This window comes from Hyaena hyaena, unplaced genomic scaffold, assembly GCF_003009895.1.
Source record: "Hyaena hyaena isolate Hyena2069 unplaced genomic scaffold, ASM300989v1 scaffold_1247, whole genome shotgun sequence".
Lineage (NCBI taxonomy): Eukaryota > Metazoa > Chordata > Mammalia > Carnivora > Hyaenidae > Hyaena > Hyaena hyaena.
This window is the reverse complement of record NW_024081875.1, coordinates 55,015-81,640: the sequence shown is the minus strand read 5'-3', so window position 1 is coordinate 81,640 and position 26,626 is coordinate 55,015. Positions and strand designations below refer to the sequence as shown.

The window sequence follows — 26,626 nt, the reverse complement described above, 5'->3', positions numbered from 1 at the left end:
GAAGTCTAAGAAATTATGAAGAAAAGTGTAAAAACATAAGATTTCAATAACCAGAGTTGGTTACTGTGTTATCTTTTTAAATTACATATTTTACAGTTTTCTAAAAACAACTTATGAGCACGCACATATTTTACAAAGATGATATGAATCCTTACATGCTCTTTAGGGCACTTTTTCTTTCACAAAACAGTATGTCAAAATTGTTTTTCAAGTCCACATATAGTATCATTTTTATATCTATTATGTTAATATGCTTGAAATATAAAGTGTCTTACCCCTTTTGAAAGATATTAAGAATACTTGTAACATTCTTTGATGTTTTTTATTATAAAGAGAAGTTACATGAACATTATTGGATTATATTTTGAAAGGCAGATAAGAGAGATTTATATATTTCTTTGAAGTGAAATTTTCTCAAAAAATTCTTAGAAGCCTGACCCTGTTAGAACACCAAATTTTTATAATCAGATAAATTATGCTAGATGCTACAATGAGAGTACCTCTTCAGTGAGTTATAGTTCCTTGCCTCCTCTTTAGAAGTATTATATATGTATTACAAATAGTTTTCTTAATTTATCAATATAATATATAACTTATTCAATATATTTGAAAATTTGTTATAATCGAAGCTTTCTTCTTTATGAAACATAAGTTAATAAAGGCACTGAACACAAAAGACATGTATAGTCTAACCTTTTTATTGATATTTTTAGGGATTATTTATATGTATGCTTTTAATTAATTAGTTTTTACATCTAGGTTCTCAATATTTCTATAGCTATACCTCCAAAACTTTAATTTTTCTTATTTATTTATTTATTTATTTATTTGGCATCTTTTGTTCAATTGTTACAATATGAGATAAAAGCTCAAGGCATAAAACTTAATAACTCACTTTTAAGTTATATATAGTTTGTTTCCTTTATATTCAAAGTTTTATCTTTTTTAATAGAAATTATAACAGTACAGTGATAGCAGTATAGATAATAAAAGTTAAGAGATTAGGGAAAAGGAACAATTTTTCAAATCAAAACTGCCCTGGCAATCTTAAATGTTCTGGGCTATCTATGCCCACATCTTATTGTAAATCAGCCATTCAAGCAATTGTCTGTGACCTCTACTGTTCCTCATCTGCCCAGTCTTACGTGTGGGTGGGAAGGAAATGTTAGCAGCTAAGTCTGTACCTAATCTTTCCTCTTTTCATCACAAATGTAAAAAGAAATAACCAGATCAAATCTTTATTTTTTAATCAATCTAATGAGATCTTCTGATGGTAATTTCTAGCAGAAAGGTAACTGGAAGTTGTTACTTATACAATGTGTTTAGGAGGATATACCTCACTTCTCTAGATTGCTTATGGTAAATAAATTTAGAATTAATGGATATGTAGGCAAGACTGCTGAAACATATAGGTGCCAACTACAGTCATTACATAGTGAGTGGAGCAGTTTTTTGATCTAAGTAACTCCTTTTGTGCAAAGTAATATCTCTCAAATATGATTTGGAGACATATATGTTAATTCTAGGTCATGGCCCAATTTTGGGTCTGTTTTGTTTTTCTTGATTTTTAATTTGAAATAGAGTTAATACACATGAGTTTCAGGAATACAACTGTGAACAACTATATATTATACAATGTTCACCATGGTAAGTGTAGTTTCCATCTGTCACCATACAAAATTATTACAATATTACTGATTATATTTCCTATGCTACAACTTTCATGCCCTTGACTTATATATTTTATAAAGAGGGGATTATACATCTTAATTCCCTTCACATATTTTGTTCATCCACCATCCCTACCCTTCTGGCAACCACCAATTTGTTCTCTGTATTTACATATCTGTTTCTATTTTTGTTTGCTGTTTGTTTGTTTTGTGTTTTTGTATCCCATATTTAAGTAAAATCAGATGGTATTGTCTTTGTGTCTAACTTATTTTATTTAGCATGATATGCTCTATGTCCATCCATGTTGTGAATGGCAAGATTTTATGCTGTTTTATCAATGAGTAATATTCTATTGTGTATATATACCATATTTTCTCTGTCCATTGACACATTGAGGGACATTTAGATTGTTTCTTTATCTTGTCTGTAATGAACATAATAATAACAATATTGCAATAAACGTAGACGTGCATATATCTTTTTGAATTAGTGTTTAGCTTTCTTTGGTGAATACTCAGCAGTTAAATTACTGGATCATGTTATATTTCTTTTTTCCCCCCTAATATTTGGAGGAACTTCCATATTGTGTTCCATAGTGGCTGCATCAATTTCCGTTTTTACCAACAGTACATAAATATTCCTTTTGCTTCACATCCTCACCAAAAGCTAACATCATACTCAATGGGAAGCTTTCCTTTAAGATCAGAAACACAAGATATCCATTCTCACCACTTTTGATCAACATAGGACTAGAAATCCTGGTTGCAGCAATCAGACAAAAAAGAAAGGAAGAAAGAGAGAGAGAAAGAAAATCACAAACAATTTTGTAAAGAAAAAGTAAAACTTACCTATTTACAGATGACATGATAGTACATAAAAAGTCCTAAAGAATCCCCCAAACACTATAGAACGGGTAAATTAAATCAGTAAAGTTGCAGGCTACAAAAATTAAAATATATATAAACCTACTATTTTGTAAATATAAATAAAAAGGATCCTGAAAAGAAATTAATAAAACTATCCTATTGACATCAGTAAGAATAAAATACCTAGGACCAAATTTATTTATTTATGTTTTTTTTCACATTTATTCGTTTTTGAGAGACAGAGCATGAGCAGAGGAGAAACAGAGAGAGAGGGAGACACAGAATCAGAAGCAGGCTCCAGGCTCTGAGCCACTTAGGACTAAATGTAACTCTAAATAATTTTCTACACATAAAACTGTAGAAAAGGGTTGAGGTAATATTTTACTACACAAATATGAAACAACTATTCTTATTATTAGGTAAAACTACAGGTTACAAATCATGTCACCAACTATCTATCTATCTATCTATCTATCTATCTATCTATCTATCTATTTATTCATTCACATATCTATCTATTTATTTGTTCACTTATTTAGTACTAATGTGAATGTGCATTCTTCACTTTGCAGTATAAATTAGGAATGTAAGGGCCGAACCATTCCACTCTACTGTGAAGCTAGTATTTGTGTCCATTTGCGTCCATGTGACCATTTAAATTTGGAATCATAAATCTGAAATTCAGAACCATTTATCTTAGTCTATAATATTCGGGAAAATAATCACAGAGACTAACATTTTTCACAATAATATATTTGTACTGGAGTCAGAGATTGTGGCAATACACACATTATGTAACTTTTCTAAAATTCACTTTCCATATCTGAAAGATGGATTTATAATTTTATCTAATTTATTTACTCTGAGGATTAAATGTGATAATATATATAAAACACGTATCATCATTTCCAGTATGACAGAGACATTTATTGACTGTTAATTGCTTTTATTACTGTTACTATGATCACCCATGAATGCAGTTTTATTATCATATTACCATGCTTAATTCAGCCATTGGGTACTCATGATCACTGCTGAAAGTGTACACTCTTACAAAGCATTTTCTGAAGTGCTCTCTTCATATCGCTGTTCCTTAGACTGTAGATGAAAGGATTTAGCATTGGAGTCACCACTGTATACATGATGGCTAATAGGGTGTTACTCTCAGGGATAAAAGAAGAGGAGGGGCTAAAATAGACAGCACAGGCTGTGCCATAGAACAACACCACCACTGACAGGTGGCAGCAACAGGTGGAGAAAGCTCTCTGTTTCCCCTGAGTAGATGTAATCCTCAGGATCGTGGAGAAGATCAGTCCATAAGAAATAAGGATGCAGATAAATGGAGTGAGAGCAAGTAGACCTCCCACTGTAAAAATAACCATCACGTTTAGGGATATATCAGAGCAAGAGAGCTCCAGGAGAGGGTTGAGATCACAGAAGAAATGGTGGATATTGGAAGCACAGAAGTATAGATGTGACATTAAGAGAGCGTGTAAAAGGGCATGGAGATAAGTCACAATCCAGAGCCCAGCCACTAGCTGCACACAAAAATGAAGATTCATAATGGCAGTATAATGTAAAGGGCGGCAAATTGCCACATACCTATCATATGCCATCACACACAGAAGAAGGCTGTCCATATTCACAAAAGAAATGAAGAAGAAAAGCTGGCTGAGACATCCTACAAAAGAGATTGTCTGTGTATCAGTCAAGATGTTCACTATCATTTGGGGGATAGTAGTGGAGGTAAAACAGATGTCAACAAAGGCCAAGTTACTAAGGAAGAAATACATGGGTAAGTGGAGGTGACAGGCAAAGCCAACAACCAAGATGATGAGCATGTTGCCTGATATAGTGATTAAATACATACAGAGGAGTAACACAGATAGGAATTGTTGCTGCTCTGCTAATCCAGAAAGTCCCAGAAGGACAAATTCCTTGATAACTGTTAGATTTCCTGTTTCCATCTTCCGAACAAATCTAGGAAAGGAAAATATTAAATTGTAGAGACCAGAAATATCAACTATCTCAAAAACATGTGTGTGAGTGTGTGCTTGTGTGTGTAATAAAGTACCATCCAAATTCCTTTTTTTTTGTCAATTGTATCTTGTGTTTATTATATTGTGTATATATTCACATTGGTATGTTGGGTATAACAATCTAAACTTTTCTCAAGAAAGAATAGTTTCTTCACCCAAATAAAAATTTAAAAAAATCTGAATAATAACTACCTTTTTTTAAAATGATTTATTTCTTTTTGAGAGAGAGATGGAGACAGCGTGAGCAGGGGAGGGTCAGAGAGTGAGTCACAGAGTCCGAAGCAGGCTGCAGGCTCTTAGCTAGCTGTCAGCAAAGAGCCCGACGCGGGGCTCAAACCCACGAACCGTGAGACCATGACCAGAGCTGAAATCGGACGCTTAACCGACTGAGCCACCCAGGTGCCCCATAACTTCTTTTTTTTAAATGTTTATTTATTTATTTTGAGAGACAGAGTATGCAAGCGGGGGAGGGGCAGAGAGAGAGGGAGAGAAAGAATCCTAAGCAGGCTCCAGGCTGTCAGCACAAAGCCCAAAACAGGGCTTGATTTTAACCTGAGCCAAAATAAAAATTTAGACACTTAAACCAACTGAACCACTCAGGCACCCCTGCAAAAGTCTTTAAAAAACTATCAGTATATATCAGTACATACCTTCTTCCTTGAGAACTTTGTCAGTCAACAATTTTCCTCTCCACTATATATATCCTACCTGAGGATTCATTTAGAATCCTAGTCAAGGGTGAAAAGGAGAGAGTAATGAGATATAATAAATATGTTTCTCTCTAAAGAGAATTATAGAGTAACACAGTGGGAGTATTTACTTGTTAAAATCTATTTATATAAATCAAGGGGACAGGTCTTGAACCAGGGCACCACTTTCTCCCTTGAGGTCATCACACTGGAGACTATACAACATTCTACATTCATCTTTTTTTAAATATTTATTTTTGAGAGAGGGAGACACAGAATCCAAAGCAGGCTCTGGGCTCTGAGCTGTCAGCACAGAGCCTGATGATGGGCTCAAACTCGCTAACCCTGAGATCATGAACTGAGCTAAAGTTGGAAGTTCAACTGACTGAGCAACCCAGGTGCCCCCAATTCATCTTCTAATGAATTCCATCTTTTTGTGAGTTGGTTTCTCCCTTATTTTAAAAATATATGTTTTAACTTTAATATCATAAAAATAGATAATGGTAAACCACATAAACTGAAAGCCTTTGGAGGGGCTTTCATTTGTTGTTTGTTTTACTTTGTTTTGTTTTTTTGACATTTATTGAAATGATCATATGGATCTTATCCTTCCTGTTATTGATGTGCTGTATCACGTTGATTGATTTTCAAATACTGCAATCCAGGAATAAATTTCACTTGATGGTGAATTTTTAAAATGTATTATTGAATTTGGTTTGCTAGTATTTTGCTTAGAATTTTTGTGTCTATGCTCACAGGGACATTGGTCTGTAGTTCTCTTTTTTTAAATGGTGTCTTTATTACAGTAATGTTGGCCTCAGGGAACAATTTGTAAGTTTTTCTTTTTCTTCTATTATTTTGGAATATTTTGACAATAATTGGTATTAGTTATTTTTTAAATGTTTCCTAGAATTCACCTGTAAAGCCATTTGACCATCGACTTTTCATTGTTCAGTTTTTTGATTACTGATTCAATTTATTTACCGGTTATTGGTCTGTTCAAATTTTCTATTTATGTTTCAGTTTGGGTAGTTTATGTTTATAGAAATTTATCCATTTCTTTCAGGTTGTCAAATTGGTTGCGTATAATTTTCCGCAGTATTCACTTATAATTGTATTTCTGTGGTGTTCTTTGTTACCTTTCCTCTCTTGTGATTTTTTAATTTGAAAATTTTTTTCATTTTTTTTCTTCATAAGTCTGGCTAGAGATTTATAAATTTTATTGATTTTATTTCAAAGAAGCATCTCCTTGTTTCTTTGATGTGTATGTACTATGTTTTTATAAGTTTCTATATCATTTATTTCATTTTTAAAACTATTTTAATGTTTATTTTTGGGAGAGAGAGACAGAGAACAAGTGTGGTAGGGACAGAGAGAGAGGGAGACACAGAATCTGAAGCAGGCTCCAGGCTCTGAAATGTCAATACAGAGCCCTAATGCAAGGCTTGAACCCATAAATTACAAGCCAAAGTCAGATGGTTAACTGACTGAGCCACCCAGATTCTCTTCTGTATCATTTACTTCTGATTAAATCTTTATTATTTCTTCCCCTCTACTGATTTTAGGTTTTGTTTTTCTTTTTCTAGTTCTGGTGTAAGGTTAGGTTATTTAATTGAGATTTTTCTTGCTTCTTGGGGTAGGCCTATATTGCTATACACTTCCCACTTAACACCACTTTTGCTTCACCCCAAATGTTTTGGACTACTATGTATTCATTTTGTTTCCATGTACTTTTTAAAAATTCTCATTTGATTACTTGTTTGCCCATTCATTATTTAGTAGCATATTATTTAATCATTATGTTTTTGTGGTATTTCCAGAATTTTTCTTGAGGTTCACTTCCAGTTTCATACCATTGTGGTCAGATAAGATGCATGGTATGACTTTGATATTTTTGAATTTGTTGAAACGTGTTTTGTGTTCTAATATACTCTATTCTGGAAAATGTCTCATGTGCATTTGAAAACAATGTATATTATGCTGTTTTAGGATGGAGTGCTCTGAATATATTTGTTAACTACACTTCTTTGAGTGTATCATTTGAAAAAAATATTTCCTGGGGTGTTTGGGTGGCTCAGTCGATTAAGCATCCGACTTTGGCTCAGGTCACTATCTCACGGTTCGTGGGTTCGAGCCCCGCGTCGGGCTCAGTGCTGACAGCTTGCTCAGAGCCTGGAGCCTGCTTCAGATTCTGTGTCTCCCTCTCTCTCTGACCCTCCCCTGCTCATGCTGTCTCTATTAAAAAAATGAATAAAACATTATTTTTTTAACAAAAGAAAAAAATTGTTTCTTTGGTCTGTTTAGAAATCTGTACATTGATGTAAGTGGAGTGTTAAAGTTCCCCACTATTATTCTATTACTACTAGTTAGTTTATATTTGTTATGAACTGTTTTATGTATTTGGGTGTTTCTAGAAGTGTTGGATGCACACATATTTACAATTATTACATCTTCTTGATAGATTGTCCTGTTTACAATTTTATAGTCCCTTCTTCATTTTTTTTGGTTACTGTTTTTGTTTCAAATCTAGGTTTTTGTTTTCTTATATAAGTGTTGCCACTCTAGCTATTTTTTATGCTTATTTTTTTGTCTGTGAAAGATTCATTTTATTTTTATTTTTTATTATTTCTAATAGTTTATTGTCAAGTTGGTTTCCATAAAACACCCAGTACTCATCCCCACAAGTGCCTCCTCCATGCCCATCACCCCCTCCCCCTCCTCCCCACCCCCATTAGCCCTCAGTTTGTTCTCAGCATTCAAGAGTCTCTCATAGCTTGCCTCCCCCCCTCCCCCACTATTTCCTCCCTTCTTATCCCCCATGGTCCTCCAGTAAGTTCCTACTAAACCTCCTTTATTTTTTACAAAGATGGGGGAAGGGCAGAGAGAGAGGGAAACAGAGGATCTGAAGCAGGTTCTGCATTGTCAGCACAGAGACTGATGTGGGGCTCGAAATCAAACTGTGAGTAATGATCTGAGCTGATGTTGGATGCTTAAGCAACTGAACTACCTAGGTGTCCCAACCACTCCATCTATCTTTTGGCTTCCATTTGGATGGCAAATGTTTCTCCATCTTCTCACTTTCAATCTGCAGGTGTCTTTAGGTCTAAAATGAGTCTTTTGTAGGCACAGTATAGATGGGTCTTTTTTCCCCCTAATTTGTTCTTTAATCCTTTGCCTTTTGATTGAATCATTTAGCTCATTTACGTTTAAAGTAATTATTGATAAATATGTATTTATTGCTAGTTTATTATTTGTTCTCAAATTGTTTCTAAAGATTTTCTCTCATCCTTTCTGGTCTTTCTCTGTTTCGTGTTTTGCTTATTTACTTTACTGGTATATTTGGATTTCTTTCTCTTTATTCTTTCCATATTATTAGTGGTTTTCGATACATGGTTACCATTAGGTTTGTATATAATGCCTTCTACATATAGTCTCTATTAAATTGATAGCCATTTAAATTTGAATCCATTCTTTTCTCCTCTCCTCTCCTTATTTTAGGTACATTATTATATTTTGTATCCGATTTTTATCAGTTCATTGACTGATTTTTTCTGGGTGTGTATAGAAATATTCTCATTTTTTGTTTTTGTGTTTCGTACCTTTATACTGAGAGACTTTTGGTCTCTCCGTTCCACTAAAAGAATCCCTTTTATTATATGTTGCAGAACTGGTTTAATGATCACAAACTCCCTTAGCTATTGTTCATCTGGGGAATTCTTTGTCTGTCCTTATATTATATATTACATATAATATAATTTATAATATAATATAAATAATATAATATAATATAATATAATATAATATAATATAATATAATATAATAAATATAATATAATTAATATAATATATGTCATGTCCTTGCTGGATACTTTATTCTTGTTTCTAGAATGTTTCCAGCACTTTGAATATATCATGACTCTCCTGCACCGGTAGAGTGCACCGGTAAATGGGTGAGCCCTTGCTGAAGCTTGTAATAAAGACCCATATGTACTTGAAAAAAAAAAAAGGGGGGTGCCTGGGTGGCTTAGTCGGTTAGGCGTCTGACTTTCGCTTAGGTCATGATCTCGTGGTTTGTGGGTTCGAGCCCCGCGTCGGGCTCTGTGCTGACTGCCAGCTCAGAGCCTGGATCCTATTTCAGAGTCTGTGTCTCCCTCTCTCTCTGACCCTCCCCTGCTCACGCTGTCTCTCTCTCTCCTAGAAATAAATAAAAATATATTTCAAAAAAAAAGAAAAACAAAAGAAAAAAGCAAATGTCTTATATCTGTAAGAACTGCACACTTCCTGTTGAAAAATTTGCTAGCTTTATGCATTTTCCCTTATAAGATAATGATGTATTTTATCTTGCTGCTTTCAAAAAAATTTTTTTTCTTCATCACTATATTTTGTCATTTTAAGTACAATGTGCCTTGATTTGGTCTGCTTTTGTTCATTCTCTTGGGTGTTCTCTGTGTCTCCTCGACTTGGAAATATATTTAATTTCTAAAATTAGGGAAGTTTTCAGCTATTGTCTCTTCAAATAAATTTTCTGCCCCTTTCCTCTCTCTTATTTTTCTATGATTCCTATAATTTGGATGTCATTATGTTTGATCAAGTCATTGAGTTCCCTAAATCAATTCTCATTTTGCATCATTATTTTCTCCTCCTTGGCGTGTGTGTGTGCGTGCGTGTGTGTGTGTGTGTGTGTGTGTGTGTGTGTGTGTGTGTTTGTACTATTACCTAGTTGTGGAACCCCAGGTATGCTGTGTGCCCTCCAGGACTTGTAACAAGTCTTGTTTTTTTCAAAGCTCCCTGATGGTTGTTTTTGAAGCATGTCTTACAATCCTTGTAAGAATCACAAGGACTATTGGCTCCAGTTTGGGAAATATCTGTGGGAGCTTTCCACAAGTAGTATGATCTCAGCTGAATGTCCCAGGCATTCCTAGACATTACTATTAATGGATTGAGAAAACAGAAAATAGAAAACAGTACTCAGAGAAGCTATGTCAGAATGGGATAACTGAATGTGGGCTGTGTTTGCATGTACGGGTCATTAGTGTATGTTGAACCTTATAAAACCCTCCACATAATACCTGGCTATTTTGAAAAGATAAAATATCTTCAAGCCTCTGAAATACAAAATACAATTTTCCTTTCTTATATCTAAGAAAAAATGGTATGTTGACTGTGTTAACAATGTGGTGTCCAGAGTAAACATTAGTGTCATATTATCTCCATCTAGTAGATGTATGTGTGAGTGTGAGTGTGTGTGTGTGCGTGCGTGCACGCACGTGTGTGTTTGTCAGGGGCAGAGGATATTGGAATTGTGTTCTGGATCTAGTAGTGAGGAATTATAATTATAAACTGGATAGGTCAAGGACATGTCTGCAAAACACCAAACCCATGTTTGTAGGGAATTCTAAAAATAATTGTGTCTCAGGCCATGCAATAAGGATGTTGGAATAACAAGCACATACTGTAATATGTTGTATTATAATATATTAAACATGTATTGAATATATTATCATATAATAATATTTTATATTAACAATCCAACACATCATGATGGAACTTCACATATACAAATATAGAATTGTTTAAGGTAGTGAAGTACAAAACTGTTGGTTTATGAGAATGCAAGTGGCTGGTAGGTAGAGGAAACGCTATGATTGAGGGCAGAATTCTGACTTAGATGAACTAATCAAGACATTGGTAGTTGGGAAAGGAAGGAAGGGAAGACAAAACATTAATCAAGGGAAGAAATGATGCTGAGTATAAAAGAATGGGAGAGGGCTTGTTGAATGAAATATGTTTTAATAGAAATAATTAATGCAGACTTATTCGGGGTAATACTTGGATTAAATTTTATTTTAATTGATAATATTAAATAACATCAATTTAAAAGTATTTCAAAATGAATTTAAATTTTAAAAACTATGTGTGTGGTCTCTGGGTGGCTCAGTAGGTTGAGTGTCTGATTCTTGATTTCAGTTCAGGTCATGATACCATCATTGGGCTCTGTGCTGAGCACAAAAGTCTGCTTAAGATTCTCTCTCTCTCTCTCTTCCTCTGCCACTGTCCCTTGTGCTGTCTACCTTAAAACCAAACTAAACCAAATCAAATAAAAAAAATCTATGTGGAATATCTGAAACTGAGAAAAAGCTTTCATTTAAGCTTGTACCCCACCTCCCCAGTTGAATATACAAAAGGTCTACTTTATAGTAAGATTTTACATTGTTCTATAAGAAGCATATTGCAATAACTTCTAATACAAACTCCAATCTCGTCTCCAAGATTATGTTTCATGAAAAATATAATAGCACTTATGGATCCCAGAAAATATAAAATATAAGCTGGAAATGCTAGATTATTTTACAGGAGCACACAGACACTCATTTTAATTAAATAATTATTTTCAATTTATTAAGATTTCTATACCATCCTATATCATGGGTATGTATTAAGCATAAAATGAGTTCTGTGTTGTTTTAATTTTTTTATACTACTTTGTTTTGATATCCATAGTGTTTTATTGGCACATCCCTCTCATGTTTTGAGACTTATTTAAAAAGCCAAATTCCTTTTTGAGTTCACTGGATCATTTCCTGTTCATAAATGAATCTCCCCACCTCTATGTTCTTTAATATTAAAGCACTTTATAATCATATTTATATCATGTGATTTCACTCATATGTGGAATTTGAGAAATTCAACAAATGAACATAGGCGAAGGAAAAGAAAAATAAGATAACAGAGGGAGGAAAACCATAAGAAATTCCTAAGTACAGACAACAAAGTGAGAGTTGCTAGATGGAAGAAGGATGGGGGATGTGTTAAATGGGTGATGGATATTAAGGAGGGCACCTGTGATGAGCACTGGGTGTCATACATAAGAGATTAATCATTGAGTTCTACTCCTGACACCAAGACTACATTGTAGGACAACTATTTGAGTTTAAATTAAAATAAATAAAATTCACTTTTCTCAGACTGGGCTAACATGGTAGAGAGATAGGAGGCTCCGAACTTCCTGCCTGCATCTGTCAAACAAAGAAGGACTGAAACCAAAGGACTCTGAATCCCAAGAGTCTGGGGAGGAAAGGAGATGGAGTCTACTAGGAAGACATCCTCATATGTGTGTGAGTCCAAATGGGAAGATAAAAACAAGCTGGGACACAAAGTGTGGAGGGGAGGAAGCTGCTTCTGAAGAGAGACAAAGAGAAAGAGTGGCTGGGGAAATGTAGGACTGTATCTGGACAAAAGAAAAACTTCAGCCCAGGATGGAGAGGGATCCCATTCTATCCCCCACATCGGAGGACAAAAGAAGTTTCCTCTGGATCAGCAGGTACCCCAGGAACCCAGTTGGCATCAGGAGGAACCGATCCCCTGATCTCAAGTGCCAGGTTCACAAGAGTACATTTCGGGCAGCATCATTAATGCACATGGAGTGAGAGCTTGGAATATGGTTGGGCGTGGAGTACTTTGGCCCACCTTGGTTGCACCTGTGGCACAATGAGAACGGATCCAAAGAAGTGATTTGGGACACTTGGTTGAAGGAGAAGGGACTAGGGGACTGCCATTTTTCTCTACACAACCACCAAGGCGGGCCTCAGGGATTCACCCATGGGACCCACAGTGGAGGCGAGACCAGCGTACACCAAACCATGGTATAGTACTGGGGAGCTGCTGGAGCTGGGATGCTACAGAAACAGACGGCCCTTCCCCCAACACCAGCACTGCTGCATTGCCATGATTAACTCTAGATCAATTCTTGCTATTCAGATATATTCTCCTTTGTCTCTTTCTTTTTTTTTTAATTTTTTAAAATGTTTTATTTATTTCTAGGAGAGAGAGCTTGAGCAGGGGAGGGTCAGAGAGAGAGGGAGACACAGATTCCGACATAGGCTCCAGGCTCTGAGCTGGCAGTCAACACAGAGCCCGACGCGGGGCTCAAACCCACGAACTGCTAGATCATGACCTAAGCGAAAGTCGGACGCTTAACCGACTAAGCCACCCAGGCGCCCCTCCTTTGTCTCTTTCTTATTTCCCCCTCATCTGGGCTGATTATTCTCATTATAGTTTTGTTTAAACAGACATATTTAATCCATCTTCCTGATGCATGTTCTACACCCCCTACTTTACCTTCCTTTCTCTCTTTCTCTGGAATAATAAGGTTATATACTTTCTCTGCGTAACATGATTTTCATTTCTTTCTCCTTGCCTCCTACCATATTATTCATTTTCTCTCTCTGGATTAAGGCTTTTACTCTCTCTGCCTGATCAATGTTCATTTTCTCTTACTCCCTCCCCCTGTCATTCCTTTCTTTGTATATGCTCTTCCATCAGCTCTACCTCCACCCTGCTCTTTATTTGTAGCTGGGATTTCTGATTTTATGCTTTTAGACTGTCCTCTTTTTTTATCTGTTTGATTTGTTTGTGTCTTTGCGTGTTGTTGTTCACTGTTTTTTTGTCTGTCTTTTTTCCTTTCCAGGTCACTTAAAGTAACAAACCAAATCACACATGCCAGAGAGTCCAAAATATCACTACAAAGGGCATCTGGGTGGCTCAGTCAGTTGCCCGTCTGACTTTGGCTCAGGTCACGATCTCACAGTTCATGGGTTCAAGCACTGTGTTGGGCTCTGTGCTGACAGCTAGCTCAGAGATTGGAGCCTCTTTCAGATTCTGTGTCTCCCTCTCTCTCTCACCCTCCCCTGCTCACACTGTCACCCTGTCTCAGAAATAAATAAAACATTAAAAAAACAAAGTATCACTATGAGTAGGGAAATATAATAACAAAAGTAACAATGAGAGAGCCCAAAGGACACCCTTAAAAAAAAAAACAAAACACTTCTTAAATGGCCAGGCCCTGGACAGTCTATAGTCTCCTTTAATATACCAGTACTCACAAGTGCAGAGCACATAAGAAGTTTATAAAACTTACAAGAGACAGAAAACTAGCCAAAAAGACGAAATGGAAGAACTCTCCTAAAAAGAAATTCCAAGAAGTGATAGCTAAAGAATAGGTCAAAACAGATATGAGCAACATAATTGAACAGGAATTTAGAACAATAGTCATAAACTTAATCTCTGGGCTTGAAAAAGGCATAGAAGACAGCAGACATGTTATTGATTTATTATTTATGTTATTTAAGATCGTGGATCTTAAAAACAGTTATGGTGTATAGAAAATGCTATGACGAAGTGCATATTAAAATGGAGGCTTCCAATGCACGAATTGAAGAGGCAGAAAGGAGAATAGATGAATTAGAAGGTACAATTATAGAAAAAGAGGAACCCAAGGAAAAGAGAGATGAATTGAACCAAGACACAAAAGGAGCATTTGAGAACTGAGTGATGCAATCAAGTAGAATAATATCCATATCATAGGAATACCGGAGGAAGAGAGAGAGAAAGGCCCTGAAGCGGTACTTGAACAAGTCATAGCAGAGAACTTCCCAAACCTAGGGAAGGAAACAGATTGAAATCCAAGAGGCACAGAGAACTCCCCTCAGATATAAATTGAATCAATCTTCATGATATATCATAGGGAAACTGGCAAAATATAAGGACAAAGAGAGAATTCTGAAAGCAGCTAGGGAGAAAAGGGTCCTAACATACAAAGGGAAACCTATTAGATTGGTGACAGACCTATCTACTGAAACTTGGCAGGCCAGAAGGGAACGGAAGGAAATCTTCAATATGATCAACAGGAAAAATATGCAGGCAAGAACCCTTTATCCAGGAGCCTGTCATTCAGAATAGAAGGAGAGATAAAGTTTTTCTGAAACAAACAAAAATTGAAGGAATTCATCACCACTAAACCACCATACAAGAGGTCCTATGGGGGATTCTATGAGGAAATTGTTGCAAATAACACAAAGTACCAGAGACACCAATACAAGCATGAATCATACAGAGAATACAATGACTCTAAATTCATATTTTTCAATAATAACACTGAATGTAAATAGATTAAATGCTCCAATCAAAAGACATATGGTCGAAGAATGGAGACTCATTTTAGATCTAAGGACACTCTTAGATTGAAAGTGAGGGGATGCAGAACGATCTGTTATGCTACTAGAAGTAAAAAAAAAAAAAAAAAAAAAAAAAGCTGAAGTAGCCATACTTATACAGGACAGACAGCAAATGCATTTGACAAAATACACCATCCTTTCTTAACAAAAACCCTCGAGAAAGTCGGAATAGAAGGAACTTAGTTAAACATCATAAAACTATTTATGAAAAGCCCACAACTAATATCATCCTCATTGGGGAAAAACTAAGAGCTTTCCCCCTGAGATCAGGAACACAACAGGGATGACCATTCTAGCCACTGTTGTTTAACATAGTGCTGGAATTCCTGGCATCAGTAATCCAACAACAAAATGAAATAAAATGCATCAGAATTGGCAAAGATGGAGTCAAAATTTCACTTTTTGCAGAGATGATACTCTACATGGAAAACCAGACAGACTCCATCAGAAGGCTACTAGAACTGATCCATGAATTCAGCAAAGTTTCAGGGTGCAAAATCAATATAGAAATTGGTGGCATTTTTATATGCCAACAATGAAGCAACAGAAAGAGAAATCAAGAAACTGATTCCATTCACAATTGCAACAAAAACCATAAAATACCTAGGAATAAACCTAACCAAAGATGTAAAATATCTGTATGCTGAAAACCATAGAAAACTTATGAAGGAAATTGAAGAAGACACAAATAAATGGAAAAACATTCCATACTCATGGATTGGAAAAATAAATATTGTTAAAATGTCATTACTACCTAATGTTATCTACACATTTAATGTAAACCCAATCAAAATTGCACCAACATTCTTCTCAAAGCTAGAACAAACTATCCTAAAAGTTGTATGGAACCACAAAAGACCCCGAAAATCAAAGGCAATATTGAAGAAGAAAACCAAAATGGGAGGCATTGCAATCCCAGACTTTAGTCTCTAGTACAAAGCTGTAATCATGACTACAGTATGGTATTGGCACAAAAACAGACACACAGAACAAGGGAATAGAATAGAGAACCCATAATTGGACCCACAAATGTATGGCCAATTAATCGTTGGTGAAGTAGGATAAAGTATCCAATAGAAAAAAGCCAGTCTTTTTAACAAATGGTGCTGGGAGAACTGGACAGCCACATGCAGAATGAATCTATACAACTTTCTTACACCATACACAAAAACAAACTCAAAATGGATGAACGACCTGAATTTGAGACAGGAAAGTATCAAAACCCTGGAGGAGAAAGCAGGAGAAAACCTCCATGGCCTCAACCACAGCAATTTCTTACTCGACACATTTCAAAAGAAAAGTGAATCAAGGACAAAAATGAACTATTGGGACCCCATCAAGATAAAAAGCTTTTGCACGACAAAAGAAACAACAAAACTAATAGACAAACAGGAGAATGGGAAAAATAGTTGCAAATGACATATCGGATAAAGGGCTAGTATCTAAAGGAACTCTACACCTGGAAAACAAATAATCCAGTGAAGGAATGAGCAGAAGACATGAACAGACACTTCTCCAAAGAGGACATCCCGATGGCCAACAGACATCTGAAATGATGCTCAATATCACTCATCATCAGGGAAATACAAATCAAATCCACACTGAGATTTGTAGAGTAGCTAAAATGAACACATCAGGAGACTATAGATGCTGGCGAGGATGTGGGGAAAAGGGCACCCTCTTATACTGTTGGTGGGGATGTAAGCTGCTGCAACCCCTCTGGGAAACAGTATGGAGGTTTCGCAAAAAATTAGGAATAGAACTCCCCTATGACCCAGCAATAGCGTTGTTAGGAATTTATGCTAGGAATACAGGAGTGCTGATACATAGGAGCGCATGTACCCCAATGTTCATAGCAGCACTTTCAACAATAGACAAATCATGGAACGAGCCTAAATGTCTATCAACTGACGAATGGATCAAGAAGATGCGGTTTATCTGTACAATGGAATACTACATGGCAATGAGAAAGAGTAAAATCTGGCCATGTGTAGCAACGTGGATGGAACTTGAGGGTATTCTGCTAAGTGAAATATGTCAGGCAGAGAAAGACAGATACCATATATTTTCATTCATATGTAGAACTCATTTAGTAAACTAAAAAGCTCCATTTTATAGACAAATGGCTTGCAGAGGATTAGAGAATTTACATAAGCTGATTGAAATTTTATAGGATAAACATTTAAACCCAGGTATGTTTGACTCAAGGACCATGACGAACAACAATATTCAAGATGGGGACCAGGTAATAGTCTATGTCACTGGCTGACCAGGGTGATGAGTCCTATACGCCCATCCCCCAGCTAATCATAGAGACATAACCTGAGGAAAAACATACTTATGGCATGGTGTCTCACTGATTGTGGGTTAGTAACCAGGCCATTCTGATAGATCCATTCCCTCACAGAGCTTTTGTGAAAATTAAACGAGTTGTTCCATGGAAACTGCTTTGAACATTCTCTGCACCAATCAGAACTATATAAATATGTAACTTATATTTTTCTGTTAAAATTAGGTGATATTGGGGCGCCTGGGTGGCTTAGTCGGTTAAGCAACCGACTTTCGCTTAGGTCATGATGTCGCGGTTCGTGGGTTCGAGCCCCGTGTCGGGCTCTGTGCTGACTGCCAGCTCAGAGCCTGGAACCTGTTTCAGAGTCTGTGACTCACTCTCTCTCTGACCCTCCCCTGCTCACGCTGTCTCTCTCTCTCCTAGAAATAAATAAAAATATTTAAAAAAATAAAATTAGGTGATATTTATTTTTGTTTTTCTATTACCACTATAGGAATTTAGGGACTCACTTTGAGGTGAGTAGGATCAATGCTAGATATATATTTTTAGGGCAAAATGAAAAGGTACAGTCACTTGTTCTAAAAATAGTAAAAAAAAAAGTGACCGTTAAGGTATCAATGCCTAAAGGCTTTTCTCATTTCCTTTTCTAACCTCTCAGTCATTTTGTAATATATTTGTGTTATAATGACCTTCAAGATAAAATTTTAACTTTTAGCCTGAATCTCATTGTCTAACTTAAGTTTGTGCAGAACTATTTTTTTTCCACAGTTATAAAGCTGTGTTTCTATTTTTTAACTTTTTATTCTAATTTCAGCTTGTGAACATACAGCATTATCTTAGTTTCAGGAGTATGTTAGAGGAATTTAAAAATTCCATATATTACCTCGTGCTCATAATAACAAGTGCTCTCTTTAGTTCTGCCTTAATTCTCATCACCTATTTCAACCATCCATTCATCTCATCTCCATTCTGTTAACCATCAGTTTGTTTATAAATAAATATATAAATATATGTATATAAATATAAATGTGTGTGTGTGTGATTATTTCTGGATAGGAATGTAGGTATTTTTTTTTTAACTTTTTGAGTAAACTCCAGACTGTTTTCCAGAGTGGCTGCACTAGTTTGCATTCTCACCAATCATGCAAGAGAGTTTCTTTTTGTCTCCACCTCCTTAATAGCATCAGTTGTTTCCTGTGTTGTTGATTTTAGCCATTCTGACAGATGTAAAGTTACATCACATAATTCTAATTTGCATTTCGCTAATGATGAATAAGGCTCAACATCCTTTCATGTATCTGTAGGCCATCTGGATGTCTTCTGTGGAGAAATGTCTGTTCATGTCTTCTGCCCACTGTTTAACTGGATTATTTGGGTTTTTTTTTTTTATTGTTTATGTATTTACCTTAGAGAGAGAGAGAGAGCATGAGGGGGAAAGAGGTAGAAAGAGAGGGAGACAGAGAATCACAAGTAGGCTCAGCACAGAGCCCCATGCAGGACTCAACTCAAGAACTGTGTGATCATATCCTGAGCTGATACCAATACTCGGATGCTCACCTGACTGAGCCACACAGGCTCCCCTCATAGTTGACTTTTGTACATTCTTTATATATTATCGATATTAACCCTTCATCAACTGTATCACTGGAAAATATCTTCTCTCATTCCGAAGGTTGTGTTTAAATTTTGTTGATTATTTAATTTGCTGTGCAGAAACTTTTTATTTTTATTTAGTCACTATAGTTTATTGTTGCTCTTGTTTCCCTTGTCCTGGTGTATCTGTCTGGAAAAATGTTGCTATGACCAATGTCATAGAAATTGCTACCTGTGCTCTTTTCAAAGATTTTTATGGTTTTGGTTTTCACATTCTTCAAAGTAGTTTTAATTCATTTTTTTTAAGTGTTTTATTTATTTCTAGGAGAGAGAGAGACAGCGTGAGCAGAGAAGGGTCAGAGAGAGAGGGAGTCACAGACCGAAACAGGCTCCAGGCTCTGAGCTGGCAGTCAGCACAGAGGCCAACGCGGAGCTCGAACCCACGAACCGCGAGATCATGACCTAAGCAAAAGTCGGACGCTTAACCGACTAAGCCACCCAGGCGCCCCTCATTTTTATGTGTGGTGTAAAAAAATGGCCCAGTGTCATTTTTGATAGTTATAGTCAAATTTTACCAACACAATTCGTTGAAGAGACTGTTCTTTTCCCATTGGGTATTCTTTCTTGGCTTGTGGATGGTTAATTGACAATAAAGTTGTGGGTTCATTTCCGGATTTCTAGAATAGAAATATATATAGTGTAACAGAATATCTGTAACAATATATGATAACAGTATACATACATACATAACAGTATCTCCCAGTACCATACATACTGTTTTGGTCACGAGACTTTGAATGTAACATGAAGCCAGGAAATGTGATGCTTGCAGCTTTTCTTTTCTTTTACAAAATTGGTTTTGTTATTCAAGGGCCTATTGTGGTTCCATACAAAATTTAGGATTGTTTGTTCTACCTCTGTGAAAAACGTTCTTCGTATTTTGATAGACGTTGCATTAAATGTTTGCGTTGCTTTGGGTACTATAGACATCTTAACAATATATGTTCTTCAAATTCATGGCCTTGGAATATCTTTCCATTTCTTTGTTTTATCTTCAATTTCTTTCATCGGCGTTTCATAGATTTTAGACTACCAGTCTTTTATCTCTTTTGTTATGTTTTTTCCTATGTATGTCATTAATTTTGATGCAAACGTATGAGGAATTGCTTTTAATTTTTTTCTTTCTATTGCTTCATTGTTAGGGTATAGAAAAGCAACAGATTTCTGTACATTGATTTTGTGTCCTGTGACTTTAGTGAGTTCACTTAACAGTTTTAGCAGTTCTTTGGTGGAGTCTTCTTTTGAGTTTTCTACATAGAATGTCATGTCAATTGTAAATAGTAAAATATTACTTATTTCTTGATAATTTGGATGCATTTTATTTCTTTTTTGTTGTCTGATTTCTGTGATAGGACTTACAGTATTATGTTGAATAAGTAGTGGTAATGGACATCCTTGTCTTCCTCATGACATCAGGGGGCAAAAAGCTCTGTTATTCCCCATTAAAGATGATATTAGCTGTGATTTTCTTAGATACGGCCTTTATTATGTTGAGGTATGTTCATTCTAAATCTGTTGTAGCAGGATTTTTTCAGTAGTGGATGTTTTACTTTGTCAAATGCTTTTTCTGTATCTTGAGATGACCATATGCTTTTCATTCTTTCTTTTAATTATGTGATATATCACCTTGATTGATTCTCGAATATTGAACCACACCTAGGAATAAATCTTGCTTAACTGTGATGAATGACTGTTGTTAATGTACTGTTGGACCTTATTTACTACTATTTTGTTGAGGATTTTGGCATCTATGTTCATCATAGATAATGGCTCTTACTTCTTTTTTGTCTTTATCTGGTTTTAGTACCACAGTAATGCTGGCCTCATAGAAACTATTTTTGGAATAGTTTGAGAAGAATAGGTATTAACTATTCTTTAAATGTTTGGTAGAATTCTCCTGTGAAGCCATCTGGTTCTGGACTTTTGTTCATTGGGATTTTTTTAAACTACTGATTCAATTTGTTTATTATTGGTCTGTTCAAGTTTTCTATTTTGTTTTCCTATTTCAGTGGTAGTTGTTTGTATTTCCATTTCTTCCAGGTTGTCAATTTATTGGCATTTGGGTTTTCATAACATTATCTTGCATGTTTGAATTTCTGTGGTGTGGTTTTATTCCTCATCGTTCATTTGTAGTTTTCTTTATTTTGGTCCTTTCTCTTTACCTTTTGATACATATGGGTAGAGGTTTATCAATTTTATTTATTTATTTTTTTAAAGAACCAGCTCCTGGTTTCATTGGTTTGTTCTATTGTTTTGCTGTTTCTATATCACTTATTTCTGCTCTTATCTTTATTATTTTCTTCCATATACTGGCTTTATCTTTTGCTTGTTCTTATTCTAGCTCTTGTGAGTGTAAGCTTAGGTTGTATATTTGACATTTTTCTTGCTCTGGATAGTTAAGCTGCTTTGGTGTAAGATTTCCTCTTAGAAATGGTTTTGTTCCATCCTAAAATTTGAACTATTTTCTGTATATTTTCATTTATTTCTATGCACATTTTTTTTCTTCTTTGATTTCCTGGTTAACACATCCATTGCTTAGTAGGATATTGTTTACCCTACATATATTTGTGATCTTTCTGGAATTTTGTTGAGGCTGACTTCTAGTTTCATAGCTTTGTGTTCAGAAAAGTTGTATGGTAAGACTTGGGTTTTTTGTAGTTGTCGAATCTTGTTTTGCAGCCTTGTATGTGATCTATTCAGGTAAATGTTCCATATTCACTTGAAAAGAATGGGTATTCTGTTGTGTTAGAATGGAACATTCTCAACATATCTGTTACATCCATATCATGGATTACTGAGTGTCAGAAAGTTTGTGTCATTCAAAGCCATAGTATCTTTGTTGATCCTCTGCTTAAGGTAACTTGTGTATTGGGGCGCCTGGGTGGCTTAGTCGGTTAAGCGTCCGACTTTCGCTTAGGTCATGATCTCGCAGTTCGTGGGTTCGAGCCCCGCGTTGGGCTCTGTGCTGACTGCCAGCTCAGAGCCTGGAGCCTGGAGCCTGTTTCAGTCTGTGACTCCCTCTCTCTATCTGACCCTCCCCTGCTCAAGCTGTCTCTCTCTCTCTCCTAGAAAAAAAAGGGTAACTTTTGTGTATTGATGTAAGTGAGGTGTTAATGTTTTCTACTAATTATATTACTATCAATTATTTCTTTTGTGTTTTTTATTAAATGTTTTATGTATTTGTATGCTTCATGTTGGGTGCATATATATTTACAAAAGTTATATCTTCTTTGTTAGGTTGTCCCCTTTATTATTATACAATGCACTTATTTATATTTCATTATGGTACTTGTTTTAGAGTCTTTTTTATCAGATATAAGTATTGCTCCCCTTGTTTACTTTTGACACCCATTTGAATGATAATTATTTCTCCATTCTCTCTTTCAATCCGAAGGATATTTTAGGTCTAAAATGAGTCTCTAGATTCATTTAGATGGGTCTTGTGTTTTTTTAAGTTTTTTTAAAGTTTATTTTTATATGTAGAGAGAGTGTGTATGTGGGGGAGGGACAGAGAGAGAGGGAGAGAGAATCCCAGACAGGACCCTCACTGTCCGAGTGTAGCCCAATGCAGGAATCAAACCCACAAACCATGAGATTGTGACCTGAGCCAGAGTCAGATGCTAAACCAAATGAACCATCCAGGAATTCCTAGATTTCTTTTGCCTTTTTTTAATCCATTCTGTCAGCATTAGTTTTTTGATTGGAGTGATTAGTCCTTTTATACTGAAAATAATTGTTGATACATATGAATTTACTGCCATTTTATTACATGTTTTGTGTTTTTTGTTTCTACAGTTTTTCTCTGATCTTGTCTTTCTCTCTTTCATTGCCTACTTCTTTTCTGTAGTGGTATATTCAGATTTCTTTCACTTTATTCTTTGCACATTTATTAGTGTTTTTTTCAGTTGTGGTTACCAATAGGTTTGTATATAACCTTTTCTGCATATAGCAGTCTTTATTAATTTGATGGTCTTTTGAGTTTGAACCAATTTTTTACTCCTCTTCTCTCCATGCTCTAAGGTACATAGTGTCATATTTTACATCCTTTTATTTTGTGCGTTCTTTGATGTTTCCACTCAGCTAATCTCCTTACTTATTTATTCGGAACTGATTTAGTGGTCATGAACTCCTTTAGATTTGTTTCTCTGGGAAACTCATCCATCTCTCCTTCTATTCTGAATGAAAGACAAACTGCACTGAGTACTCTTGTCTGCAAATTTTCACATCCAACACTTTGACAGTATCATATCACTCTTTTCTGCATTGGAACGTTTTTGCTGAAAGGCCCCTGATAGCCTTACAGGGTTTTATGTGTATGTAACTCTCCTCTTTTTTCTAATTATTTTAAAATTGTTTTTCTTTTTTCAATGTTAATTTATTTTTAGAGAGAGAGGGAGAGGAGGGAATAAAAGGGTCAGAGAGAGGATAGAGAGAATATAAGGAGGTGTCACGGTGTCAGTGCAGAGCCCAACGCGGAGCTTGAGCACATGGACTGTGAGGTCATGACCTGAGCTGAAATCAAGAGTCAGACGTGTAATTGACTGAGCCACCCATATGCCCCGAGAATATTTTAATTACTATATTTTGTCATTTTTTTCTTTTTTCTTTTATTTTCTTTCCTTTATTTTTATTTTTTCTGTTACTTTTATTATTATTTTATTTTCATCCAAAATTTAATTTACATTCCGGTTAACATACAGTGTAATATTAGTTTCAGGTGTATAATTTGGTGATTCATTACTTACAATACCCAGTGCTCACCACAACTACTTTCCTTAATACCCATGAGTTATTTAATCCATTCCCTGACTCAACTACCTTCCAGTAACTATGAGTTTGTACCCTATAGTTAGGAGTCTGTTTCTTGGTTTGCTTCTCTTTTTTCCTCTATCTTTATTTGTTTTCTGTCTTAAATTCTACATATGAGTGAAATCATATGTTATTTATCTTCCGTTAACTCACTTATTTCACTTAGCATAATACTATCTAGCTGCATCCAGGTCATTGCGAATGGCAAGATGTCATTCATATCTTTGGCTGAGTAATGTTCATTATATGTATATATGATATATAATAATAACATATTATGTATAAATTATATAATGTAATATATAATATAATATATAACATAATTATTTATTAATACATTATTTATTAATAATACATTTTAATATAAGATATTACACACACATTATACATACTGTATATTATATAAAATATGCTTTATTCATTAATTTATGTTATTCATGGATTAATAATATATTATATATAATATCATTAATGCATTGTAAGATATTATAAATCTTTATATATTTATATTCATAGGTGTTTACATATCATATATAATTACTTTTTCCTTACCCATTCATTAGTTCATGGACATATGGGCTGTTTCTATAATTTCGGTATTGTTGATAATGATGCATTAACATCAGGGTGCATGTATCCCTTTGAATTAGTAGTTTTGTAAATACCTAGTAAAAATCAAAGTGTCAGTAAGGTTGGTTTCTTTTGTGCTCTCTCTTCTTGCTTGTAGATGGCTGTTTTTTCCCCTGTGTTTTCACATGGTGTTTCCTGTGTATGTGTGTTTGCCTGGATCTTAGTCTCTTCTTTTTTAAATTTTTTTTAAATTTAAGTTCAGGTATAATTTTGTTAGTTGTTCAATTTTGCATTATAGGCACTATACGTGAGCGGTGGATACTCCATATATTTTCCAACCTTAAAGCTAATTTTATAATTTATTTTTTTTTTAAATCTAGTCTCATAATTACATTCACTTTTAGGTCTCTCAGTTTCTCAAAGGGTTCGTACTGCATTCAGTGTCTGCTCTTTTGGGTGATACTGAACAGATGTACTGTAATTAATCTAGGGAAGCATACCCAGGAGACAGAACTGTAAGAACTCCAAACAATTATCAGTCATCTTGTTACTATAACAAGCCCCGTGATGATTATTCAGATTTGTAATTTTCAAAAAGTTTTCTTAGACTAATAAGATCTTACCTCATTATTTCAATTAGTAGCATCTCTTTAAATTTTTTTTTGTCTTTTCTTTTTTGCCAGATTAGTGTGTGGTGTTTTAATTATGCCCAAGAGTATGTGGGGAGGCAGGGAGGATAAATGCTCTGAACTGAATTTGCCAATGTGACTCCAGGATTGGAATAACAGCCAGAATGGAATATTCTTAAGTGTCCCATAAGAAGAAACCATGTATTAGTAATTCAAATGGATATATTAAAAAAGAATGAAATCTACTTGTACCTGTTTAGTCTAAATATCTATTAGGATGCATACTGCCCATGGTTAGTGAAGTATGGTGATAATGAGGCCAACTTAAAGATTCAAATTCTTCATGCAGCAACTGATGCTATCGGTCCCTGCAAACACACACCTAAAGAAAATCTCTTTGTATTGAATGAGTGCAGTATATCCACACTAGGGGGAAACCTCAACACACATGTTCAAGAAAGTTCAAGAAAGTAGCTCCATGAGCTATATATAATATATATATATAATATATAACATTTATATATTATATATATATATATATTAGCTCTAATAAAACTGTAAAAAGTAATCTTCAATATTTATACAGTTCTTTGAGTCACAAAAGTTGATAAACACAATCACTTTCAAGAAACTTACTTTCAAGTTTAAAGTTTTATTTAATTTTTAAAACGTTTATTATACAAAATAAAATAATAAATCAGAATTATAAATACTTTTGCTCCCATTGGTAATTAGTATGTATGCCTTCTGGGGAAATCCCAAAACTTGAACCAAATTAAATTCCAATTATGTCATAGTATCCATGTGTAACATTAACAAGGATATTTTTTTTCTTTTAGTGAAACTTCAAGATGTGGTTCCTGAGCTATGCTTCCAGAAAGTATACGTCTTAACAGAACCTCCATGAGGTATTTTCAGGAAGACCGAGTCTGAAAAAATAAAAATGCAATTGTATTATTCATTTTGTCTACTTTATTCTTCTTTTTGACATTCGATGTGCAAAGTTTCCTTGCAGTTTATTTTCTCAATTTTAATCAATAAAACAACCCATCACTACTACTTTTATATGCAATATTCAAATATTTGTCATAGTTTTTACTTCATTCATGAATTAATTTAAACCATGTTTCATCTTCATCTTTCAGGTAAAATATTTCCCTTCACTTCAATCTTATTCACTTACTCTGAGGAGTTGGGATTTACTGGGGATAACATTTATACTCAACTAGGACAGTAACTCAACTGGTGTGAATAACCCAGTTTTTAAAATATAGAAAGGTTCTCATACTAGTTTGTAAATAGTTGATAGCACTTCAAATTCTACCTAAACTCCCTGACTTTTGACCATGGCTTAACTGGTCTCAACCACCTGCTCCATGAAGTTACAATGTCTAACA

At 35.0% G+C, this 26,626-nt stretch overlaps 1 protein-coding gene across 1 annotated transcript; it reads right to left on the bottom strand.

Annotated features, from left to right (window-relative positions):
• Positions 1-3,565: 3,565 nt before the first annotated feature.
• On the bottom strand, positions 3,566-4,504 carry LOC120224738 (olfactory receptor 1C1-like). Its single transcript, XM_039222989.1, has one exon. It carries the CDS (start codon positions 4,502-4,504, stop codon positions 3,566-3,568), a length of 939 nt encoding a protein of 312 aa, XP_039078920.1.
• Positions 4,505-26,626: the final 22,122 nt, after the last annotated feature.

What these genes read in the sequence shown, in the direction of transcription:
- LOC120224738 (XM_039222989.1), bottom strand. Translation starts at nt 4,504, where the DNA reads ATGGAAACAGGAAATCTAACAGTTATCAAGGAATTTGTCCTTCTGGGA.